Source organism: Taudactylus pleione, unplaced genomic scaffold (genome assembly GCF_031769625.1).
Source record: "Taudactylus pleione unplaced genomic scaffold, aTauple2 ptg000913l, whole genome shotgun sequence".
Taxonomy (NCBI): Eukaryota; Metazoa; Chordata; class Amphibia; order Anura; family Myobatrachidae; genus Taudactylus; species Taudactylus pleione.
The window spans coordinates 1,741,415-1,760,835 of NW_028285314.1; the positions used below are offsets into that span (position 1 = coordinate 1,741,415).

The window sequence follows — 19,421 nt, forward strand, 5'->3', positions numbered from 1 at the left end:
AGTGTCATTGTGACAAGGGACAGCAAAAGCCATGGTTCTCAGAATGCATTACATAAACAGGCAGGGGAGCTATAGAAAGATCCACTGTAAAGAGGTCCTTGTCAGTCGCAAAGGCCCATAACATGTTATACCAGGTTTATAGGATACATGAGGACAAAGATGCAGAAATAGATCCTGAAGATTTTTTTATTTCTTTACAGCTTCTTGGTGAGAGAATCTCCTTATGACACATTTTCCAACCACCACTAGACCAACAGCTACAACAGCCAGACTGACGGAGACAATGGCCACCAACACCCACAGTTCTAGAGGCCTGGATCCTGCTGTCGTTCTGGATGCCTGGCTAAGGGCTGCATCAGGGGCTGGGTTAGACTCTGCTCCAATCACCAGAAGAGGCCCGAGTGTGGCCAGTCCATGTTCCTCTGGATGAGCACCTGCAGGGGGAGAGGTTAGGCTTTAATACAAGCAGCCAGAACTTCCAGACAAAATGACATTTATCCGGTGTTATAAATGAGGTGTAAGGCACTGGTAAAGTGAATACATTTTCTTGGATCATTCACCATCTACTGTATGTGTGAAGATCCCCATAAGCCATTACCAAGATCCATGGTCATGTGGGGGACTTTGTTATTTCAGAACCAAGGCAGGTGACAACTGCTATTACATGTAGTGAGTGTAACAGGCTTTCAGTCACAGCTCACACAGATTTGGAAGAAACCCCCAACCAGGTGCAATGAGGTGAAGCCTCCCATAAATATCGACTATAAAGACTGAGGAACAAGGTAGGTGTGTGAAGACAAGTCACAAGCCCTTATTGACACCAGTGTCTGCATTATAGAAGGTGGCATTTACCAAGCCAAGACCTGGTATTGCCAGGCTTTCATATGCCCCAAATAGAAGGTAGGGTGTAAGATGGCAGTGCAGTGCCTGGTAACATCTGAGGAACTCACCAACATCTCTCTTCCCCATTCCTCTTGGTCTTCCTTGCACAACGCCCCATCTGCTCTGACCAGCAGGGGCAGCACAGTTCCCAGTGTCACAGCATTGGCAGACATTATTGGCGCCCTCCACAGCAGCCCAGCTAAGAGAAAAGGAGAAGTCAGCCATCTTACCCATTACACCAGTAACGTAACTCAGGGCACTACAGTGTCTCACCTTCTAGAGGCTTTGTTGTAGGAACAGGCTTTGTTCAATGGATCCGGGGTCTGAGAGGCTGCAGCAGCTCTCAGGTAACAGGTGATATAGATCTAGGACAAGACAACATTTAGTTTTTAGGGGGAGGGACACAGGAGTGCAGGGCTTCTGCTAGGACTGCATTGCCACAGTAGCTTAAAATAAAAACCATTAAGTGCTGCAGTAGTCTATTTTTTTTTTTAAATGGAAGGATCCTTCGTTACCCATTCTATTGCATGAACAGCCCAATGGGTCCATAGTAACCAGAAGCAGTCATAGCAGTAGTTACCATTTTGCCTTTAGCTTTTCACCAGGACAGGGCTTTCTCTGAAGCCAAGTCCCAATGCATGAAGATCGATAGATGCAAGAGAATTGCTTAAAGTTTTGATAGTATTGCTTAAAATTGTAAAATGTGGTATGCAATGAATATGCCCCTAGATGTTTATACTCTGTACACCCTTAGTTGCCTCAGAATTGGCATCATGCCCCCACACTAGAAGGTTTAACCAGGAGAATGGACCAGTCCTTACCAGAGAGACATCTGTCCCAGTGAACCGGAAAGCATCAACCATGAACCGGAGCCGGCTTAGCTGGGTCCTTGGGGATGTGAAGGCGGAAGAGGAATCTTCTTGCTTACCGTCCACCAGACACCTGCACAACAGGACAGGTTTAGCAGAAAGTGGAGCCATGACCACAGCAGCTAGACAGTCACTGGTATAACATACCCATTGTAGGCAATGATGTCATAGTGAGGGTCAGACTGGACATCAGGAGACAGCGTGGCCACACATCTATCCACAAACAGCATCATAGGGACGTGGTTCTGAGTGTCCACAGAGGCCTCTATGTAGAACATGTCCCCCAGCTGGAAGACAGAGGAAGGTCTGGGAGCGCTCCAGTCATCTGTAAGGTAATCAGATGGTTAGAGACCAAACCAGACCCAGCACCATCACATAGCCACCACCTCACTTACCAGTCATCAGCTGCAAGGAGAAGGACAGCCTCTCTTCTGAGGACGCAGTGGAATGGAACGGAACCCATGTTGGCTTGATGGCCTCACTGCTCACATTACCATGTCTGCACAAAAATGATTGGGTGGGGGGGGGGGGGGGGTGTCACATTTAACTTCAAAGGAATGGTCACAATTTTAAATTAATTTCTCATTAAACATGAAAATCCAAAAAAGTATGACAATAGCGAATGGACTAGGTATAGTAACGCGACACAGAATTCTGAGTTTCCATCCCATTCTTTACTGAGTCATGAAACATAACTGATATACATGGGCTTTGATTCAGACCTGGGTTACCTACAATAACCCAGATATGACCACCAGTGACATAATACACAGCCTGGTACAGGGTATAGTAAGGAGGCCTTAATCTGAGAGTCTCCTTGTGCACAGAAGTATGGAAGTCATCTGGAGTCAGATCCCAATGTCACTGCCTCAGAGGGGAACACGTCAGTCACCAATACAGCATAATAACTGGTGCAGGGGGGAGATCACTACATTATACAGGATATAGGCTGGTGGTGTCCTAATCTGTAGGAAGCACAGACCCGATACTGGGGTCAGAGGAATCATTGGGTGGGTGGGGGACACAAAAAGGCAGAGCCTGTAATGTTGCACAGGAGCAGAGACCAAGGCTGAGAGTCACTAGTGTGGCAGCTCCCACTCAATAAGCTATAACCCTCCCTCTGACCCACACTCACCGGGGGTAGAAGCACTGGATGGGGACCACGGCAGAGTTAGTCCTGGTAATGGGGACACTGCTGGAGGGCTTTGGGTTGTAGGACAGACTGGTTATGTAGATCAGAAAGTCTGCAGTCATCTGAGGACATGAAGAGTAATATTATCCATTTATTACACAGACACCAAGTACTACATGCAGATCAGTTATCCTCCCTGACTGATAATACAAGTTGTGTCACTGTAATGTGTGTATATATCTACATTATGTTCCAGGTCACTCCTGCATAATAAATACTGCAAGTGGGGGCTTTCAGCTTAGATGCAGAAATCATAATTTATTTCTTGGACAGTGCATCACCACTCCAGTCGTCAAGTACAAACAAACAGATCATGTTTTCTGGATTTCTTTACAATGCATAGACAAGTATCCATTTTGCTGAGTCACCAATTATCCCTCCTGTTTCCACAGACAGAAATCCTGAAAACATGACCTGTAGGAGGACTGGAGTTGGGTAACATTACCAGCCTGCACCAGGGAATGTCACTAGTAGCACTGAAGGGAATCAGTTCTGTGAGGGTTTGAGAACCTGGATCACCAAGGTCAGGGTTACCCAGCTGTGGAGCAGGAGTCGTCCCTGCATACAGAAAGTGCTATTTAAATATATTTGAACACCTATTCACGCTGCAGTCAGAGCATGTAATGGTGGTTTATAGTGTAGAGCACTATGGACAGCAATACAGGTTAGGACGTTCGCTCATACATAATGTTACAGGAGATCTTTACATGCTGGTTAACTGGTACATTAGCAGGTCACATTGCATGGCAGCGTGTTATATACATTACACTAATTATGGACACAGCTGCTGTTTATTAGCTTATTAAGTGATCAGGTATACCAATTAGTGTCAGCTTTGGAACTAGGGATAGTCCCTATTTCTAGGTAGTGCAGTATATACAGCAAATAGACACCAAATATGTACATACATCATCCCATACTTCTGTATTATACACAGCTGCTCATGGTGTGTGAGGCAGCGACAATTTCAGTAATACAGAAGCTGCAGCCAGGAGAGACTACAGCCCTACAACATGCAGTACACTGACATGAGGCATAATCCAATAGCCACTTACCTGTACTATGTTCCCACACTCCTGGAGGCCAATCTCAAAGACCACACTGGTATCAGTGCTCTGGGAACCAGGTTTGCAGGACTGGGGTCCTAGGCTCAGATCTGAGGCCTTCACCAGTTTCCCATTCAGGTCTCTCATCACAGTCACCACCATTGTGTCCTCACCACACTGTACCCTGATAGGAGAGCTCTGGGGTGGTGCCAGCTGTCTAGACTGAGCAGCTAACCCATCATACCTAACAGGGGACCCCCATCCTGACACAGGCTGAGCACCCCATCTAGGAGACTGCAGGCCAGACACAGGCTGAGCAGCCCCCACATGAGAGCCTCTAGGAGATCCCCCCACAGAGGGCTGGTAATGCCTCCACCAACTATCTGACTGGCGCCTAACCAAGACATGCTCCCCAGCACTGGCAAATCCTGATCCATAAACCAGCGCAACCACCAGCAGCCAACTCCACCTCACCCACATCCCCATTCTGCCTGCAGGACACACAGCACAAGGACAGGAGCGCAGGGAACAGCTCTTTATACCCCTCCCATCAGCTGCTAATACCCCCACCTGGGGCAGGTAATGATCTCACACTCACCTTGATTGTAAGCTTGTGAGCAGGGCCCTCTTACCTTTATGTCTGTCTCTTACAACCCAGTCTTGTTCTATTAATGTTGTATCAAATCGTAAAGTGCAGCGGAATATGCTGCGCTATATTTATTTTATTATTTATTTATTAACAGTTTCTTATATAGCGAAGCATATTCCGTTACGCTTTACAATTGGAATCATTAATAGAACAAAACTGGGTAATAACAGACAGATATATAGGTAGGAAGGCCCAATCTATAGGGAAATAGGCATTGATACACAAGGATAGGTGCTATATTTTGCAGTTTGGTCCGGCCAGAATGCAGAGTTTCTTGGTGGGCTATATAATCCAGTCACACAGGAATGTCGGCCAAATGTCAGGAGGATGTGAGAGAAAGACAATGTGTGAGGTTATGTGTGGACTGTGAGAGGGGATGTAATTAGACATGGAAGCTATGAAGGTTATGTGGGCAGTTCTGGAACCTGATAAGCTTGTCTAGAGAGGCGAGTTTTCAGGGAACGCTTTAAGAATTGGAGACTAGATATAAGAAACTGTTAATAAATAAATAAAACTAAATTATGATGATACATAGATAGCGGAGGCTGATCTTCATATCATCTGTCTCTCCGCCGGAGTAATGATGAATTGCTCGGTGCTCATGGGGAATGAGAATGCTACATCAAGATACATTACCACATGATATATTATAGACAGTAGGGGAAGTGCCTCTGACAGGTTTTGCAATGGGATGGGGAGGGGGGCGGTGCCAGTTATAAAGTTTATTGAAAGGGTCCTAGTACTCTGCAATAACTGCGCTCCGCACTACACAGTAACAAACACACCACCTCCGGCGCCCGGTACTACTGTACACTCGTACTCAGACTCTCATTGGCTGCTGCATCCACGGAGGGTGCCGGGCTGGTGCTCACTCATGGGCTCCGTCTTCCGGCTCCCACATGACGTCTTTCCCATAGTGCCGAGTGGGAGGACAGAAAAGTGGACGGTTGTGGGCACAGGAGCGGGGATTCAGGTAAGTATATTGTGTGTGTCTTGTGTTATATATGTAAGGGGCACTGTATAGGGTGGATCACTGCTTAGCGAACTGTATAAGCGGCACTACTGGGGGCACTGTATAAGGGGCACTACATAGGGGGGCCACTACTGGGAGCACTGCATAGGGTGGACCGCTACTGGGGGCACCGATAAGGGGCACTGCATGGGGGGACCACTAATGGGGGTACTATGTAATATCCCGCTATGCAAGGTATTATGTTTGACACTATGCATTGTGCTATATCATTAGACAGGCAGCCCACAACTCCCAGCAGCCTCTGCAGCTGCACAAGAGGTTGGGAGGATGTCACATGAGCAGTGCCAGGTGGTCAGACACGAAGCAGTTTGTGGAAATGTCTGCTGGTCAGGGCAGAGCTGAGGTAACTGCCATAGATTGTAAGCTCCTAGGAACAGGGTCCTCCTCCCCCCTGTCTCACAGCCTTCTTCTCTAGAACTTCTATGACAGCCTTCACCTTCCCAGCTGTACTGTGTATGGAGAATTGTGTTGCTAATTGTTACTTGTGTCCTGTTTATAATTTGGTTACTGTATTGTAATGTAATGTTCTGTGTACCCTTTACTGCAGGCCTGGCCAACCTGTGGCTCTCCAGTTGTTGTGAAACTACAAGTCCCAGCATTCCTTGCCACAGTTTTGCTATTAGGGAATGCTAAAACTCTGGCAAGGCATGCTGGGACTTGTAGTTTCACAACAGCTGGAGAGTCACAGGTTGGCCAGGCTTGCTTTACTGTATGTACGGCGCTGCGGACCACTTGTGGCGCCCTATAAATAAAATGTAATAATAATAATGAGCTGGTGCTGTGCTGTAAGGGGGCAGATTGAGGATGGCAGGGGCTGATACACAAATTTTAGGCCAGTCCCCCTCCATGGCTGACAGTGAAGGAGGCAGGACGTGGAGGTGCGGTTCCCCTAAGCTGGTTAGAGCCGGAGGAGGAACCTGATGCATTGGAGACCAGAGCTGGGAGAGTCCCTGTGAACCTGTGGGGAGAGCAGGTATATGGGGCATCAGGTTGTGGCCACCACATCATCCAGCACCTGTCACACTCACAGTTCCTCACTATCCAGGCAAAGTTTATAGAGAAAGCCATAAAAGGCACAGTGCCGAACCGGCAACCTCCACAGGCACCTCTGAGTCAGGAAAGGGTGATCAGAAAGAGACAGAACTAAAGGTGCGTATCCACTAACAGACATAGAAACGACAGCACGATTACCACATTGTATGTCTATGATGTGCCTACAGTGAGCGTTCAGTCGTTCAGTGTAGGCACATCCATCATCCACGTACACGCTGAACCTGACGTGATGATAATGTCAGAAACGACCAGAGGGCACAGGCATCGCTGGTCGTTTTTTACTTTTAAATGCCCGATTTGCTGATGATTTGCGGGCGATTAACAATCGATTGAACGGTAACGATGTCGTTATCATTCAATCGGCCTATTTAGTGCCTAGTGGATACGCACCAATACAGTCTGCAGATCTAAATACCCAACCCGGACATAATGCAGATAGCGGGTACTCAGTGCGTTTAGAAGTACAATGCCCAAGTGCTTCTACTATAACCAGTATGTTATAAAAGCATCTTCCAGTAACTGTATTCCTCTAACCACAGACTTTACAGAATAAATTAATATGACTAAACTCTCATAGACTAATCTACTCAGTGCCTGAAGAAAGCAACAATATAGCAACATCAAACAAGTAGCCTTCATAACTATTACCACATACAGTATGCATTCAGTATGATTTACCGCCGGCCGCATGGCCGACAGAGGAGGAAATCCCGATCATCCTAAAGGTAAGTATAAACTAACCTAATTCTACCCCCAAACCCTAACCCTAACCTCCCCCCTGTGCCAAAACCCTAATCCCCCCTCTAAGTGCCTAAACCTGACCCCCCCTTCCCCACCGCCTAAACCTAAGTGCCTAGCCCTAACCTCTCCCCCCGGGGGTGCCTAACCCTAACCTCCCGGGGGGGTGCAAAACCATAAGTCCCCCCCCCCCTGGGAGCACTAAACCTAACCCTCTCCACCCCGTACGGCTGTCCGCGCCCAGCATCCCTTCCTTCGGGATGTCGGGCGTCGGTCTTTCCGCATCAGTAAAATGATTTAGATTGCGTCCGCCGGCTTCCCTAACGTATACCTACAGTATGTATCAGCCAAATTAACCAGCTGGAGCTGGCAACTACGTTACTAATAGATAAACTCTATGTGCACTGTCAATGTTGCAACATAAGTAAAACTCTGGGGATATTTGAGATTTGGGACTTTATACTGCAGTATAAGATTTAGGGTATAGTTTTAGCCAGGATTCATATTGTTGAAAAGCATATACAGTAGTACTCTTAGTTGTGAGTTTGTTTCTGGAATCATACACACAATTTATGTTTATTGAAATCTTAGTATGTATATATATTCACACCTGAACAATTGTACCTTATGGTCTAAATTGCTACCTTCTCTAACAACGGCTAGTTAAATAAAGAAAGTTCATTTGGTTATTAGGCCTGGAGTCAGGTTATCTTCACCTCTCTGCCATGGAAGGAAGCACAGCTGTTGTGATTGATTGAACCTACCCGAATCATTGGACACCGAATATGGGTGTCACAACTGCGTAAGAGGCACTACTGGGAGCACTGTATAGGGGGGACACTGTATAAGGGTCACTGCATAGGGGGACCACTATTGGGGGCACTGTATAATGGGCACTAATGGGGGGAGAGGGTTCTTTAAATATATATATATATATATCCAAGATTTTGCCATCACTGCTTCCCACCTTTGGAACTCTCTCCCTCTCCCCGTCAGACTCTGCACCTCTCTGCAATCAAACAAGCTTTTAAGACCCACTACTTCATTATAGCCTTCCAGCTCTCATCCTAACTTGCTGCTACATCTTCCTTCCTCCCCGCCTACCACATCTGTGTCACTCCTGTGTGTCTGCCCCCCCCTTAAAGAATGTAAGCTCTTTCCAGCAGGGCCCTCTACCCTCTTGTGCTTCTCCCTACTGTAATTGAATTTATCACTTACTACCCACTAGGGCAACTAACACTCGGCTGCTTATGTGGATGTTAAGGTTGGTAATATAGCAATGTTTATTATACATGTCCGTGTCCTGCTTTGTATTGTACTGTAAGTCACTGGTTACTTATTAGTTCTATGTACTGTGTAAGGCGCTGCGGAACACTTGTGGTGCCATATAAATAAATGATAATAATAATAATATATATTTATTTGTAGCTAGATGTTTTTTCATTGGTTCGGTAACCATGGATTTGGAAACCCCCCTTTTCAAAATCCTGCTTTTGTCACTGAAGTAAAGGCTGAAGGTGTACTCCAGGGTTCAGTCTTCAACCCAGGCATTGCCGGGTATCCCAGCTATGTAATTATATGCAGGGTCGTTTCTAGGGGTAGGCGGCGGTACACGAGGTGCTCCGCATCCAAATGTCAGCTAGCTGCCCCTGTCTTACACACTGCCGCAGCAGTCACCCCTCCCCCATCCCTGTCTGGTCAGCCCGCCCCTCGTATGAGACGGCTGCTTTGTGACATCACAACGTCACGTTGAGCAGCGGATCCGGGTGCCATTCCTGCAGAGTGGGAGACAGTCTGGAACTCTGGTAGAGATGCCACCAGCGGCCGGGCACATGGCTCCTTCACTCCTGAAGCCTGCCCGCCCACCCTCTCATCCGTCCATCCACCCACATGCCCGCCAGCAGGTTGCAACTCTGCTCAGCCCCAGCGTCCAGCCAATGAGGGAGAGCTCAGCAGACTATAAACAGGCAGCAGGGAAGTCTAGTTTTATTTTATTTTTGTCGGGGAGCAATGTGCTTCATTCTTTGAGGGAGCAATGTGTGTGTGGGGGGGGTAATGTTCCTTTTTTTTCCTGTGGGGGAGCAATGTGCTTTTTTTCTCTGGGGGAGGGGTAATGTTCTTTTTTATGTGGGGAGCAATGTGCTTTTTTCTTGGTGGGGGGCTGATGGTGTGCCTTAGAACAGGCAACAGCAGTTGGTTTTGCCGTCCCTAATCCTATGGTTATGTTAACGTCATTTATTCATAAGGTAGTCTTTTCATTTGAGACCACACCCCTTACAGTGAGGTCACGCCCCCTCTCCAGGGCGCACGCACACATTCTCATAATTTTGTACTTGTTTGAGGAAGGGGGCCGCATTTTGACTGTTCACGTTGGAAGCCCCAGCCCCTAGAAACAGCCCTGATTATATGATTATATCATTTGATGATACTAATCTGTATCTGTTGAATAATCTGCAGGAAAAGGGCTGTAATCATCTAGATGAGAAGATGGTGATGGATGGCATTGCAATACACAAAAGAACATGAACAAAAGTGTAACAATATACAGTACAGTGCCTGTCAAACTCACCCAGTTGTGGCAAAGCCCACAATGAAAAGTGGTGTACAATGGGATTGTACTTGGGCTCTCTCACCCACCCTTATGTAGTGACCTCCAGTCACTGAAACATAAAACAGGTAGGATTCCCCCTGGTTACTAGCTCTTGCTTCAGTCGGTGGAATGGCAAATTGAACTGTTCTTGCAGCTGCTGCAATCTTTTACATGGAGTTGCTGAAAATGTCCAAAAATGTTATAGGCTACAGCCAGCATCACCTGCACGCACCTGTCATTTATATATAAAAATAAATAAATGTAAACCACCAAGTTTATTAGATGTACAACACATGGTACGTGTTCAAATTCACCCAGGTGTAATGCTTGTATGACGTTACTTGTGTTATTGGAAATGACAAACTGAGGAGGGTCTTTAGTGGGGTAAGCCATTTCGCTATGACATTCCTGATGTTTTCCAACCGGTGGACACCTGTATGTCTCTTAGTGATGCCGGTAGCGTAGCCAGCCTGTGAATTAGCCGGCGTTGTACTGTCACAGTCATGTAATCTTTCATTTGACCAGTACCGCTTGTCCACATATCTGTAGATAAGTGGATACTAGGCACAATGGCATTTAATGAATGTCCCGGTATAGGCGAGAAATCGTTCTGGTAAAATGAAATGGAGACGGAATTTGGTAGTGGGGACACAGGACCTCAACTGTATAAAACCAGATGCATTAATGTCGGCTATTGAATACAGATCTAAAACTAGCATATGCATCCTGGCTTCAGTTATCCGCTGTGTAACTGGATGGCAGCTTTCATACTTACTCTTGCAAAGGATTGTTTCACAGTAGTTTCAAATTATTGACCAAGTGTAAATTTACTAAGATTCGAGTTAGCATTTTCTGGAGAGTTTTGTAGATTTGCAAGTGGAGAAAAATGCCCAATATAAAACTCGGGAGAGAGATCTCCTTTGCTACGGGGAAAATACTGGAGTGTTAGCAAACTCTCCAATTCACCATTGGCTAAATTCAAGTACCTTCTCACTAGTGAAGATAGGATTCGGAAATTTACAAGATGAGCGTTTCTAAACTTGTGTAAAAATTTGTGAAATCAATTCACCTGCCTGAGATCTGGGAGTTTGGCAGACCCATGCACAGATCAGTTTGATCCATGTAAGTTTGCCTGTAAATAAATAGGAATTAAAAAAATAAAAAAAGATTAAGGCCATTTTTTAGCAGTATATTTACTTGTTTGAGGGGGATTTTTTCTCTAACATTGTGAAATAATGTTGATTTCAGGTGCCCTTATTTAAACCTTTTCCCTTGACCACCTTTAGTAAATATTGAAGCACCATCATGACTGACAGTAGCCGCTGCACTAGTACAAGGTTGCTCTTTCTGCTCTTCTAGCAACTGGTCAGTTCAATTTGGAGACCACACTTTTATTTATTTTTTTAAAAAGCAACATATATATTTTTTTATTTTTTTTTCCCCCCCGGTCTTTCCATTTGTAACTAGGCATGTCACTACACACTGCAGTGACGATACCTGCAATCACACCTACTCCTGCCTCCAGATCCATTAAACTCCTAAAGCTAACTACTACTCCTAATATAATGCCAATGACACCCCAATTGCATTCTAAAATTTGCTATAAAAAAAAAAAAAGAAAAAAAAAAAAGGGGAAGCCTTCAGCCCACAGATCCATAACCCCTCCCCCTACTCCTAGGTGAGAAATCGTGCCCAATCAGGAGGGTGGGGGTTGCTCTTATGTACTACAATCCAAGACTCAAGATCCAATGCCTTGAAGATTACTTTTGCCTTGTTCTGGTTTGGGTCTTCCGCCCGGTTCGGAACTAAAGTTATGTTTTGATTTTCAGCCAAATAAGTAGATCTGCATCTTATCTTGTTTTACTACTCTGTGCCGAATTGTAAACAATTAAATATGCCGACACTAGATTAGCAACTTTTAGTAATTTTCCGTAAGAGGGTTCCCTGCTTATTAACGAAACCTATCCTGGAGCAGAGCAGAGTGATTGTATTTAATACAGAACCAACAGCCACTTTCTGCCTCCCAGTATTAGGTTTGCAGTGTTGCATGGAGTTATGCATTCCATGGATATAATCTGGTGTAGCAGATTGCATCAGTGAAACCATTGGCAGTCATGTTAACCAGTGGCGTTACCAAGTTTTGCTCCCCCTGCCAAAAAAAATAAAAGTTTCTGGCACCCCCCCCAAATGGTATTCACAGCTACCCTATGTGCAATTACAGAGCTGCGATCTCAATAGTGATCCAGGCCCTGTATTTCATAGTAAGCATCAGACTGTGCTAGGAAAATAGAACAATCTGAAGCATAATACTGTATATACAGACCAGCAGCATCTAAAATATACCTATTAAAACAAAAAAGTATAGGTTCTCTTTTCACTACACAATCCAATACTGTAATCCCTTCCTAAAAGGATTTGTAATGCAAATCAGTACTGGCATCGGGCAGTGTGTACGGGCGGTCTCCCGGTTGCCCATACACATGTAGCAGAGACCACGGTGATGGGGACAGAACAAGTCCCCATTGTCCAGAACCAGATAATTGTTGTTCAGTGTATAAATGATCTGCAGATATATCTGTGCACTGAACCCACCTTAGCACACATGTAGTACAAATCACAATGTCACCTGGCATGCCCGAAGGAAGTTATTATAAAACCAGGGAATCGGTTCTCTTCACTAAATAATCAACACAGTACTGTATTGATTATTTAGTGAAGAGAGAAACTATAGGGAAGATCGATAAAAAATATACCCTGGTTTTGTTCCTTCCCTTTCTAAGGGGAAGCCAGTGTGTATATTATATATAGGGCGCAGCCGCCGAGACACAGGCCTGGGCGCAGCCCTGATTCAATGCTGGTGATTAACCAGCTAATGGCTCCCACACCCCTTCAGATGGTCCACAGGCAGTGGCTCACCTCGACAGGCAGCAGCACTCTTCTAAGTTCAGACAGTCACACACTGACTAACACAGCCCCTGCTCCACCGGCCAGCTCAAGGCTCCCAGTCACTCACCTGACAGTGACTGCACTCCAGCGCAGCCTGGTATGTAACAGCAGCACTGACAGCAGTCAGTGCAACTCCCTCTCACTTGGTGCCACCCCAAGCCACCGCAGGGGCTGCAGGAACAGTAGTGATGCTGCTGATGTTAACACTGTTAAAGGACCACAACTTAACAATTAACTCAGTTTGCAAACTAACATTCCTTCAGGGATTATAAACACTGGGCCTCAGGTTCACATATTGACAGTCATTTAGGACAAACAATGGCCAGGCTGACAGATAGCGAGAACATACATCCAGGGTGCACCAACTCCAACACTAATGTTATATCAGGTTTATAGGATACATGGAGGACAAGGAAGCAGAAATGTTTGAAGATTTTTTTTTATTTCTATACAGCTTCCTGGTGAGAGAATCTCCTTATGGCACATTTTCCAACCACCACAAGACCAACAGCTACAACAACCAGACTGACGGAGACAAAGGCCACCAACACCCACAGTTCTAGAGGCCTGGCTCCTGCTGTCATTCTGGAAGCCTGGCTATGGGCTGCACCAGGGGCTGGGTTAGACTCGGCTCCAATCACCAGAAGAGGTCCAAGTGTGGCCAGTCCATGTTCTTCTAGATGAGCACCTGCAAGGGAGGGAGGGGACAGGGAGAAAGAGGTTAGGCTTTAGTACAAGCAACCAGAACTTCCAGTAGAAGTGTGACATTTAGCCAGTCTTCTACTGGTAGATAGAGTAGATTATAAATAGTCCCAGGCAAGTGTATGTGTAAAGCTGCTCATAAGCCATTTTAACGATCCATGGTCACATGGGAGACTGTTATAGCACACGTGTCTAGAACTCAATTCGAAATAGAAGAGGGGGTTTGAACCCCCAATTGTTCCTCAGCACACCAAATCATACCAGCAACAATACATGAACACTACATGGTAGTAGAATTTCAGAGATATTGGTTGCATGCATTTGCAAATACATGGAAATCTGCTAGGCCTCATCACGGCTTCTCTGTCACTAGCAGTCCCCAACACTAACGGGTTCCCATCCGGGGCACAGAGCACCCCAAAAATGTGCATGGAGTCCAGTCACAAGCCCTTATTGACACCAGTATCTGCATTATAGAAGGGGCATTTACCAAGCCAATACCTGGCATTGCCAGGCTTTCATATGCCCTAAATAGAAGGTAGGGTGTAAGATGGCAGTCCAGTGCCTGATCACATCGGAGAAACTCACCGACTTCTCTCTTCCCCATTCCTCTTGGTCTCCCATGCACAGCTTCCCATCTCCTGCTCTGACCAGCAGGGGCAGCACAGTTCCCAGTGTCACAGCATTGGCAGATGTTATTGGCACCCTCCACAGCAGCCCAGCTAAGAGAAATGGAGAAGTCAGCCAGCTTACCCATTACACCAGTAACGCAACTCAGGGGTCTACACAGTGTCTCACCTTCTAGAGGCTTTGCTGTAGGAACAGGCTTTGTTCAATGGATCTGGGGTCTGAGAGGCTGCAGCAGCTCTCAGGTAACAGGTGATATAGATCTAGGACAAGACAGTTACAGTTTAGGGGGATGAGCTGGGAGAATGGAGTGCGGGGCTTCTGCTAGGGATGCAAAGTCTTAATATTCCCCTGATCAGATCATGGAGCTAAGCTATCAATTTGCCTGCTGTAACCAATAGCTGAGTAATTTTGCAAGAAACCCCAACAATACATTCTGGTGATTCCTGGATTTTGCCATTAGCCCATGAAGCTATAGTACATATGGGAGGGAGGGGGGGGGGGTATGGGTGTCACAAAATCAGCTCCCATAAGTTTCTAAATTGTGAAGTGTACCCAGCTCTGGAACATGAAGCTTTCTGCAGCTTGGCTCTGAAGAGGGATCCTTGCCAGCCTATACTGCTACATACACAGCCCAATAACAGTACATTATGCTGGCTGGGCCCGGAACAGCGATAGCTGTAGATACCACTTTGCTACCAACTCTGTAGTGTTACAGGGTTACAGGGCTCTCTGAAGCTCAGAGCCTGATTCAGAGCAGCTTGTAAGCAGCCGCTCATTCGCACATGCATATGGGTTGTAATGCGCATGCGCCAACCAGTCAGTGCGGTCGGAAATAGTGTGCCCGCAAAATAGCGAATGCCTGCTAATTTAAGTGACAGAATGAGGCGTTTGTGGGTGGTAACAAGGGAAGGTGCTTGAAAACGGGGAGTGGAGATCCGAACGCAGGCGTGCCAAACCAGGCATTTTAAGGGTGTGCATAATAAACAAAGCAGCGTCATCGACCACATCACTTGGTTGTCTTTTAGCCTGAACTGCTCACATGATTGCGGTAGGAAAATGCTACCACAAGAATAGCGAGCAGTTCATACGCCTTTCGATGTACTCGATTAATCTAATAAATAGCGGAGATGACATATGATGCGAGTGGCCGGGGGGGGGGGGGGGGGGGTTGTCTTTCCAAAATAGCGAGTGCATGTTTCGTTCCCTCGTTCAGACAGAGGCATCAACAGCCCGCAAAGAGCAAGTGCTTTATTTAAATATCCGGCCCCCATTTCTGAACGAGCGAGCGCAAATAGCATCTGGCTCTGAATCAGGCCCCCTGTCCCAACACAAGAATAAATGCAGTAGAAAACAGCTTTAGAATTTGAGGCAATACTGTAACAACTTCATTAACAATATTATGTTATGAATATGCCCCTAGATGTTTATACTCTGTGCACCCTTGGTTGCCTCTCAGAATGGAGATTATGCCCCCACACTAGAAGGTGTAACCAGTAGAACGGATCAGTCCTCACCAGAGAGACATCTGTCCCAGTGAACCGGAAAGCATCAACCATGAACCGGAGCTGGCTTAGCTGGGTCCTTGGGGATGTGAAGGCGGAAGAGGAATCTTCTTGCTTACCGTCCACCAGGCACCTGCAGAACAGGACAGGTTTAGCAGAAAGTGAAGCCATGACCACAGCAGCTGGACAGTCACTGGTATAACATACCCATTGTAGGCAATGATGTCATAGTGAGGGTCAGACTGGACATCAGGAGACAGCGTGGCCACACATCTATCCACAAACAGCATCATAGGGACGTGGTTCTCAGTGTCCACAGAGGCCTCTATGTAGAACATGTCCCCCAGCTGGAAGACAGAGGAAGGTCTGGGTGCGCTCCAGTCATCTGTAAGGTAATCAGAGGGTCAGAGACCAAACCAGACCCAGCACAATCATAGCCACCACCTCACTTACCCGTCATCAGCTGCAAGGAGAAGGACAGCCTCTCTTCTGAGGATGCGGTGGAATGGAACGGAACCCACGTTGGCTTGATGGCCTCACTGCTCACATTACCATGTCTGCAGAAGATAAGGGGGCGGGGGGGTGACATTTAGCTCAATTAGAGTTAAAGGAATGGTCATAATTTTAAATTAAATTGCTCATTACAGATGAAAGGGCCAAAAGATTAGGATGATGGCAAATGGACTAGGTACAGTAACGTATGCATCTTAGACTTCACATAAAGGATGTTCTAAGTCCAAGTAACATATTTGGTCCATATACCTAGTGGGAAGAATGTCTTCTAGCTTAAAAGGGACGTCCATTCTTCCTGAGCCCCTTAGGAGACAGTCACAATACAGCCTGCAGGGAACATGCGCTGCACCAGGCATATTACTGCAGTATGGCACGGCTATCAGAGCAACAGCCCCTGTAACCACACAGTAACGCTGGCAGCCATTCTAAGGAATGTCATCGCAACTTAGAACTCCATGTTATATGTAGTAACTGATGTACATGGGCTGTGTGTCATTGTAGGTAACCCAGGCATAAATCAGATATGACCACCAGTGACATAATACACAGCCTGGTACAGGGTATAGTAAGGAGACCTTAATCTGAGCGTCCCCTTGTGCACAGAAGTGTGGAAGACGTCTGGTGTCAGATCCCAACGTCACTGCCTCAGAGGGGACATGTCAGTCACCAATACAGCATAATAGCTGGTGCAGGGGGGAGATCACTACATTATACAGGATATACGCTGGTGGTGCCCTAATCTGTACAAGGCACAGACCTGATACTGGGATCATGGGTCGGGGGGGGGGGGGGGGGGGATGGGGGCTGGGATTTGTACTGTTATCAGAAACCTACATGTGAGGCTGACAGTAGCACAGAAGCTGTAATGTTACACAAGAGCACAGACCAAGGCTGAGAGTCACTAGTGTGGCAGCTCCTACTCAATAAGCTATAACCCTCCCTCTGAACCACACTCACCGGGGGTAGAAGCACTGGATGGGGACCACGGCAGAGTTGGTTCTGGTAATGGGGACACTGCTGGAGGGCTTTGGGTTGTAGGACAGACTGGTTATGTAGATCAGAGAGTCTGCAGTCATCTGAGGACATGAGTAATATCCATTTAACAGATACCAAGTACTACACCCAGATCAGTTATCCTCCCTGACTAATACTTTTAGTGTCACTAGTGTATAAAGGACCCTACATTATGTTCCAGGTCACTCCTGTCTGGTAAATAGATGGGGCCCTTCAGCTCACATGCAGAAATCAATTTATTTCTTGGACAGTGCATCATGACTGCAGTCCTCAACACCAACAGGTCATCTTTTCTGGATTTCTTTATAATGCACAGGTGAGTATCTATTTTGCCAAGTCACCAAATATACCACAGAAAAATCCTGAAAACATGACCTGTATAAGTACTGGAGTTGGGCAACATTACCAATCTGCACCAGGGAAGGTCACTAGCAGCATTGAAGGGAACCAGTTTCGTGAGATTTGAGAATCTGGATCACCAAGGCCAGGGTTAGTCCTGAGAAGTGCAGTACAGACACCAAATATGTACATATATAACCACCCCCTACTTCTATTCTGTATTAGCTGCATTATACACAGCTGATCATTGTGCGAGAGACAGAACCATTACAGTAATACAGAAGCTGCAGCCAGGAGAGACTACAGCCCTACAACATGCAGTACACTGACATGAGGCATAATCCCATAGTCACGAACCTGTACTATGTTCCCACATTCCTGGAGGCCAATCTCAAAGACCACACTGGTATCGGTGCTCTGGGAACCAGGTTTGCAGGACTGGGGTCCTAGGCTCAGATCTGAGGCCTTCACCAGCTTCCCATTCCCATACAGGTCTCTCATTACAGTCACCACCATTGTGTCCTCACCACACTGCACTCTGATAGGAGAGCTCTGGGGTGGTGGCAGCTGTCTAGCCTGAGCAGCCCCCCCATCATACCTAACAGGGGACCCCCATCCTGACACAGGCTGAGCACCCCATCTGGGAGACCCCATACCAGACACAGGCTGAGCAGCCACCACATGAGACCCGCTAGGAGAGCCCCTCTCAGAGGGCTGGTAATGCCTCCACCAACTGTCTGACTGGCGCCTAACCAAGACATGCTCCCCAGCACTGGCAAATCCTGATCCATAAACCAGCGCAACCACCAGCAGCCAACTCCACCTCACCCACATCCCCATTCTGCCTGCAAGACACACAGCACAACGACAGGAGTGCAGGGATCAGCCTTTTATACCCCTCCCATCAGCTGCTAATACCCCCACCTGGGGCAGATAATGATCACTCACACCTGAGCACCTTTCTCAGCAAAGATATGGTGGATAGATTTTATAGATAGATTAGATAGATAGATAGATAGATAGATAGATAGATAGATAGATAGATAGATAGATAGAATATGAGATAGATAGATAGATAGAATATGAGATAGATAGATAGACAGACAGACAGACAGACAGACAGACAGACAGACAGACAGACAGACAGACAGACAGATAGATAGATAGATAGATAGATAGATAGATAGATAGATAGATAGGAGATATAGAGATAGATATATAGATAGATATGAGATATAGAGATAGATATGAGATAGATAGATGGATAGATAGATAGATAGATAGATAGATAGATAGATAGATAGATAGATATATTAGATAGATAGATAGATAGATAGATAGATAGATAGATAGATAGATAGATAGATAGATAGATAGATAGATAGATAGATAGATAGATAGATAGATACCTATAACTCCTTCCATCTGACATAGATGACTGTAGCAGGGAGTTTCTCATACATTTTTTTTAGGAGCTTGACTGTAGAAACATTCGCCATCGCCATTTGTTCCTGCACACCCTGTGCTTCCCTATGGGCAGGAGACCAGGGTTGTGAAGAGGGATCTTTTTGGATCCATCCGTCCCTTTCCTGCTCCTTCCGCTGGACGCCATGACTCTGGGTGCGTGCATGAACCCCAGGTCACACAGTCACTCCCCCTCTGGATAATATATCGTAGTAAGACTCGGCAGTGCAAACTTTCCCTGCTACTAAAGAGGGAGGAA

At 46.3% G+C, this 19,421-nt stretch overlaps 2 protein-coding genes across 2 annotated transcripts; both read right to left on the minus strand.

Annotated features, from left to right (window-relative positions):
• Positions 1 to 168: 168 nt before the first annotated feature.
• Positions 169 to 4,517, minus strand: LOC148473773 (zona pellucida sperm-binding protein 3-like). Its single transcript, XM_088459505.1, has 8 exons — positions 3,999 to 4,517; positions 2,887 to 3,005; positions 2,147 to 2,250; positions 1,899 to 2,076; positions 1,704 to 1,824; positions 1,156 to 1,247; positions 951 to 1,081; positions 169 to 434 (listed from the first exon to the last, which is right to left on the minus strand). The coding sequence occupies exons 1-8, from the start codon at positions 4,473 to 4,475 to the stop codon at positions 187 to 189; spliced, it is 1,470 nt and encodes a 489-aa protein (XP_088315631.1). The 5' UTR covers positions 4,476 to 4,517; the 3' UTR covers positions 169 to 186.
• An 8,904-nt stretch (positions 4,518 to 13,421) lies between these two features.
• LOC148473774 (zona pellucida sperm-binding protein 3-like) lies at positions 13,422 to 18,578 on the minus strand. The gene is made up of 8 exons (XM_088459535.1): positions 18,056 to 18,578; positions 17,303 to 17,421; positions 16,286 to 16,389; positions 16,040 to 16,217; positions 15,845 to 15,965; positions 14,499 to 14,590; positions 14,289 to 14,422; positions 13,422 to 13,686 (listed from the first exon to the last, which is right to left on the minus strand). Exons 1-8 carry the CDS (start codon positions 18,536 to 18,538, stop codon positions 13,445 to 13,447), a joined length of 1,473 nt encoding a protein of 490 aa, XP_088315661.1. The 5' UTR covers positions 18,539 to 18,578; the 3' UTR covers positions 13,422 to 13,444.
• Between the last annotated feature and the right edge of the window lie 843 nt (positions 18,579 to 19,421).